The sequence below is a fragment of the Nannospalax galili genome, unplaced genomic scaffold (genome assembly GCF_000622305.1).
Source record: "Nannospalax galili isolate Female #2095 unplaced genomic scaffold, S.galili_v1.0 scaffold243, whole genome shotgun sequence".
Classification (NCBI taxonomy): Eukaryota; Metazoa; Chordata; class Mammalia; order Rodentia; family Spalacidae; genus Nannospalax; species Nannospalax galili.
The window spans coordinates 9,908,962-9,915,689 of NW_008353490.1; the positions used below are offsets into that span (position 1 = coordinate 9,908,962).

A 6,728-nucleotide genomic window follows, 5' to 3' on the forward strand; every position below is an offset into this window, starting at 1 on the left:
GAAGCGGCCATCACAGAATGTGAATGTTTTTGGTGTCTCTTGTTGCCTTGTACATGATCATCTGGATGATATCTTTCTTCCTCATACTTCGCTACTTCCTCATCTAGCTCCGCCTCCTCCTCCGGGTCAAGGCTCTCGTCCTCAGAGCTCCCGGGGCTTCCTGAACTACTTAATTGCAGAGCCTTTAGTTCTCGGACGGGGTATATACTAGTTCCTTTGTCCGGCCTCTCGACAGGCAAAGAATCTCTAGGCTCTTTAAAATACGCTCCCTTGTCAACAGACCTTCCGGGAGGGCCATTTTCCTTATTTGGGGCCCGTTTCTTTTTTCGTGCACCTAACCTCTCACTGCGTTCAGTTTCTGACATGCTATCCTGGACTTCCTCAAGAACATTTCGACTTTCCGCCACAACGGCCTGGCATGTTTTATACAACAAAACTATAAGTGATCCCAGAATGATAACCAAGGCCTCAAAGCTACCTTTCCAAAGCGGAAACAGGTTCAAGCCAAAGTCCAGAAAAAACATACCTCTCTGAACGTCCTTACCTGCAGTTCTGAATCCTCCTTGAACTCAAGAGGTCTCCGATGGTGCTGACGATGGTTTGGTCGAATTCCCGGGTTTCGGCACCAGTTGTCCTGCGCTATCGTCTCGCCAGCAAGAACGACGCGGCACACTCAGGATCCTTCTGCAGAAAAGCTTTAATGCATCTTGAGAGGGAGAGCATAAGCTTACAGGGCGAAGACCCCGAATGTCGGAAACCCAGCCCTTATATAGGTTAGTAAGCCCGTCTTGGACGTGGCAACTCTTGATTGGTCGCAAACTCATCAGCCCATATCACGCCACGAGGTAGGCAGAGACTAGAAGGTGGAAAATTACTTCGGGCATGCGTACTGACTTATTTACTGCTCAGCATGAACCGGATGTGAGCGCCATCTTGTAATGGCGTCTGCAGGGATGGCAGGCGGCTCCCCACAAAGAAATAAGGGTTAATTATGCCAGGTGGTAGCTGCTGAGTAGAGTATCCACCAGGTGTTCTATTGATATATTGAAAGCAAGACGTGGGCCCTACCTTCAAGGATGAGCCTGTGTGTACGTGTGTGCATACTGTGGTAGCTGTGATGTGAGTAGGGAGTGTTTTCTGAGCTTTAGTGGTCAGGGGCAGGGATACTAGCAGACCCCCTCATGAAGTTATGTTCTTCCCAAAACACCTATAGTTCCTCTTTGTAGAAGCAATATACCAAATTGTGACCTTATAAGTAATTACAATGCTACACTCTTTTTCATTTACATTATACCACAAACATAGCCCCCAAGTCAGAATTCTTTAATAAATAGTTCTGTTTATGACTGCATGTATTTCTCTACTTTCAATCCATATAACGAAACAAAGAGCTCTTAGTGGCTCAATGGTAAGCCTTTTCCTAGCATGTTTGAGGCCCAGTATCTGAAACGAATAACCCACAAAACGAAAAAGCTTTCTCCATTACTCAGTTCACCTGACAAGACTGAAATAGGCTAAGGACCAGATAAAAGTGAGAGATGTTAAACACTCCCAAGTTGTGATACTTCTAACTAGGTCATTGCAGGCTCAGTGGTCACAAGTCACATATAGTTTCCTTTCCACTTTACCCAAGCACCTTCCAAGATATTTGATGATGATCTGTCCTATAGTTTGGATCTTGAATGTCCGCCAAAGGCCCCTGTGTTCAAGGTTTTGTCCCTACCTGCGGCTGATTGCAAAAGTCAGCAGTTCCTACACCTTCAGAACCTGAGTTACAAGGGAGTTTGTGAGTGAGAGCTCACACACTTTCAGAACTAGAAGAAGGAACCTAGAATGGCCCCATCCTTATGTCATAGGAGGTGACGTACAGGGAGCAACATCCAGTGGCTTCAAAAACCAACCTGGGCTTTTTGCCAGCTGATTTTTTTGTACATTCCTCCTCATGCACTTCTTTTCTCCCTTCTCTCCCTGCTGCCACTCCCTGTCCCACTTCTCTTGCCCTTACTGTCCTCAGAGAGCATTGCCCAGCCAGTTATCCAACAGGATGTGTGGTTGGGTATCTGTGTGTCTTTGAGTGGGAGGTAAGCGGAGATCACATAGGATGTGAAGTTCACTGGCAGGTGCAGCTGCAGCATTGCAATGTCACTCCTGAAGGGATGACACTTCTCAAATTCTGGGTGGTTGATGATCCGGTTCACAGACATCTGGGTGTGCTGGGTTTGCTGGTACAGCTGATATTCCCCAACAGAACCTGATAGTTCTCTAGGGCCTGGGAATTGCTAGAGGGGAAAGGACCCATCATCACCACTGTCTCTGAGTGGGGGGGCTGAGCAGTGCCTTTTTGCACCTCAGGTACCACTACCTGCTGTGTCCTGAACCTCTCCACCACACCATGATTCTGTGAAGCTTCATCTCTCCCCTTCTGTCAGGAGTCATCTCTCTGAAGGCTGATGGATATCCTACTCAAACCTCCCGGTAGAGTCTCCCGTCACATCTTAGAACTGGAGGATCGGAGAATTCCATCACTGGTAGGGTCCCTGATAAGGACTCTCAAATCAAATCCTTTTTAATTTACCTAAGAAGGGCTCTGGTTGAATCCTAGGTTCATGGTATGAATCTTAAATGTTCCCCAGGCCAACAACTAAAGGTTATCACTTGCCTGTGATGCTATTGAGAGGGAGTGGTGCCTTTAGGAGGTGGGGCTTAGTGAAAGGAAGGTAGGTCATGGGAAGCATGTCCTGGAAAGCCTGTCTTCCTCTCACTGTCTCTGCCTCCCCACTGCCATGAGGTGTACAGGTCTCTTCCACGTGTTCTCACTGTGATGAGTTATGCTGTGACAGACTCATTCCCTACTGGTAGTAAGTTCTCACAAAAGACTTGTTAAATGCACCATGAATGCATGGAAGGGAAGCTTTCCTTGTTCCTGAACAAGACTGAACAGCTTTGTTCCAACAACTCCCACCTCAAGAGGGCCTTCGTCCATCCTGCATGCCAGTTCCTCTCTTCTTTCAGGCCCCACAGCTCCTCTGCTACCCCTATATTGAAGCATCTGTCTGGACCCCTGTCCCTCAGAGCTGCCTTCCTTGGGATTTCTCTCTTGCATTACACTGCTTGGACCTTTTGCCTTGCCTTCTGGAAGAATAAAAAGCTTGGCCTGTGATCTCCCATCTTCTGTGCCATAGAGGATCTCAGGTGAATGCAGCACTGAATAGCTGTCAACAGGATTAAGCTGAAGTCTCAAAGTCAATAAGCCTCCATGATGCAACTCCCCAACTTGGATTGTGTTTCCCTCATTCCCTCCGAGTCCCTCCATGTCTGATCAGAAGTTAGGCCCTGATCTGAATTAGCTCAGAGATGCTAGACTTCTGACTGTCCACATCATTCTCCTAGGTGAGAAGCCCCACATTTCCCATCCATACACCCTGGGATATGATATGGGAGTGACCACAACTTCTCCAAGAACTCAGTTTTACAAAAGTGATGAGAAATCACCTGGCTGCTGGCCATATGTGATCTTTGCCTATTATCTGGCACATTATTATCTCTGCCTATTGTTGGCTCACAGGAGAGTGGGGTGAGTGAACTAAGCAGAGGCCTGCAAGGTGGCCAAAAGACAGCCAGTCCTCTTGGGGAACCTGGGTGTCCGTGGGCAGGCACAGAGGGGAAGCATGGAGATCCCTGCTGGGGCTGAGAACAAAAGCTGAAGATCTGGGTAGGTCATGTCCTAAGTGGCACATGGGGATAGTCCAGGTGGAGGAGACTGGGGGTCAAGGAAAGACACACATCTTTGGTGGCAGCAAACTGCCTCAGAGGGGAAAGACATGCTAGGGGCCCACCCCTTGCTCATTTCACCTTTGCATCTTCCTACCCAGCCTCTCTCTGGAGGCCCCGGGGAAGACAAACTCACTTTTGGAAGCAGTGGGCTGTGGAAACCAGCCAGTGGGAGTCGATGAGGTCAGCTCCACAGAGGTGCCTGCCATGGTACTGCAGGCTGGCTTGCCATGGCCACTGGCCAGCCAATGTGTCTTGACCACCAAATACCTTCCCAACCATCTTGGGCTTTCTGCACACTGTGAAGACACCCTCATGCAATCTATTAGAGACAAAGCCCCTGAGGGGCAGAATGACACTCCAAGGAGCCTCCTCTTCCATCTCAGATTGGAAAACAGGTGACCTAGCCTCTTTCTTCACTGGCCTCCACCAGGGACAAGATGACCAAGATCAGCCAACATCTCTGAGGGAATAAGAGCTCACGATTCTCTGGAGATGGGGTGGGGTAAAAGGATGGCCATAGTAGGCCATCCTTAAGTGGTCCTGCCAAAGCCTGGCAGATGAGCTGTTGGAAGAGAGACCCTGTGACTTCATTCCCTCCACTAACACACCTCTGTGTCCATTTTGCAGATCAACAAACTGGAAGTCTCACAGGTTACTAATGGTTCTTGCTCAAAGTTATGGCTTGTAAGTGGCTGTGTCCCTTCACTTTGCCTGGGTATCCCAGGGAGAGAGAACCACTGGCAAAGACTCTATGGTGCTGAGTGACCTGAGGCACATTGCTCTCCATTTCTAAAAAGAGACCAGGTGGGGCAGAGGAAGGTAACTTTAGTTCTAAGACTCATCTGGGAGAGGATCCCTGGGCCCAGATCTTGGCAGGCTGTACCTTGTCCCAGACCTGGGCTCCCCATGCCTCAGGGAAGGACTGAGGTGAGACCCTCAACAATCCCACACTCTCTACTGCCACCCCTGGGATAGCCTTGGACACCTGTCAGATCCCATGGCCCCACACTAGGATTTGAGGTGTAGATTCTGCCAGAGGTGAAAACTGATTCACCCTCCTCAGTTTGTGTCTTCTGTGGGACCACCTGGTTCCAAGGGAAAGCAAAAGGTGAACACCACTTCCAGTTCGGGACCTAGACTATGAGCCCCCCCAACCCCTACCCACCCACTGGCTTTCAAAAGGACCTTATTCTCTCCTTGCAGGGTCCTGGTGACTGCTGGTCATTGACTCCCAGGCCTGTTGTGGCCCGCAGCTCCCTGGTGCCACCCCAGGAGCCTTCGAGGGCCTGAAGACACCAGGCCGCAGGGCAGTGCCTGCCCTAGGGCTCTGGGGCAGCAGAAACAGCAGTAGCCAGAGCAAGGGGCCCTGCCCACCTCGGGTCCTCACCGCCCTCGTACCCATACCAGTCTCCGGGACCTGTGGGGAAGTGGACCTGAACCTGACCCCAACCTGACCCCGTTCTGATCTGTGCCTGACCCCTGCTGGGATAATCCTTGACCTCTCTCTGAGACTGGAGCCCAGCTTTTCCTAGACTCTGCCTGCCGACCTGCCCTGACCCAATTCTGAGTCTGTCCTTCTCCAGAACCACACTGATCTAGGACCTAATCCCTCTGTGACCAGCCTCTGACCCAGCCTTGAACCAGCTGCCTCACATTTCAGCCGCACCTTCCCTGCCATGAACTATACCCTGAAATACGATTCAGACTAAACCCTTCTTTAAGTTGCTTTGTCAGGTGTTTTGTCATAGCAATAGGAAAAGTAATTCATACATTACCTAACTACTTCCTTTTTAAAAACATTTTTTTGGTCGGGTGTGGTGGTGCACGGCCTTAATCCCAGCATTTGGGAGACAGAGGCAGGCAGATCTCTGGGAGTTCAAGACCAGCGCATGCACACAGACACACACACACACACACACACACACACACACACACAACTTATATGAGTGCTTTGTCTGCATGTATGTAAGTGCACCTCAGAAGCCAGAAGAGGGCAATGGGAACCTAGCCCAGGTTCTCTGCAAAAGCAGTCAATGCTCTAACAATGCTGCTATCCCTCCAGCTCCCCGATTATCTCATCTTCCCCCTTCTCCCTTCCTCCTCATCCCCTTCTCCTTCTTGGGTTTTTTGAGACAGGGTCTCCCGGTAGCCCAGCTGGTGTGGAACTCACTATGTAGATCAGGCTCGCCCCAATCTCACAGAGATTCACCTGCCTCCTCCTGAGTGCTGGGATTAAAGGTAGACACCACCTTGCCCAGCACCCCTGCATCTATTTCTTATTTAACTTTATTATTTTCTTTTGGAACCTGTGTTTTTGTTTCTCTTGAATAGATTTTTGTGCATGAAACTATCTTATGGTAAACTTATGTTTAGGAATTTACAATCTGGCAAGCTGTTTTCCAAAAAAGTCTACCATCTTATCTATCATGCCTGTGGCAATGTGTGATGGGTCCGTTTTCTCCACATCCTTGTCCTTGGTGGTGTCTACTTAGCATTCTACTGAAAGTGAAGTGGTATCACTGGAGTTGCAACTTGGATTTCCCTGATAATTAATGGTGTTGAACTTGTTTTAATGTGCTTAATTGCCATTTGCTCCTCTTCTTTAGTGAAATGTTTACTCTGAATCTTTTTTCCATTTCAATTTGTCTTTTTTATAGAGTTTTTAATGTAATATATTCTGGACACATGTTAATTACCAGGCTTGTAATTTTTAAAAGTATTTTCTATGGGTTAGTGGCTTGTCTTTTCATTAAGATATTTTGTTCTTCCAAATCCAAAGTTCAATCTTGATTAAAGTCAAATTTATCAATGTTTTGATATCATGTTTAAAAGGGCTTATGGTCCGAGTGTGGCGGCACACTTGGGAGGCAGAGGCAGGCAGATCTCTGTGAGTTCAAGGCCAGTCTGGTCTACAAAGTGAGTTCCAGGCCAGCTGGGGCTACAGGGAGACCCTG

General features: G+C 48.6%; 1 protein-coding gene across 1 annotated transcript; it reads right to left on the minus strand.

The window, feature by feature from the left end:
* Window positions 1-1,940: 1,940 nt before the first annotated feature.
* Window positions 1,941-4,152, minus strand: LOC115067283 (putative serine protease 47). The gene is given in 3 exon segments (XM_029554833.1): window positions 1,941-2,236; window positions 2,239-2,279; window positions 3,908-4,152. Coding segments are annotated over 3 exon segments (582 nt in total).
* Between the last annotated feature and the right edge of the window lie 2,576 nt (window positions 4,153-6,728).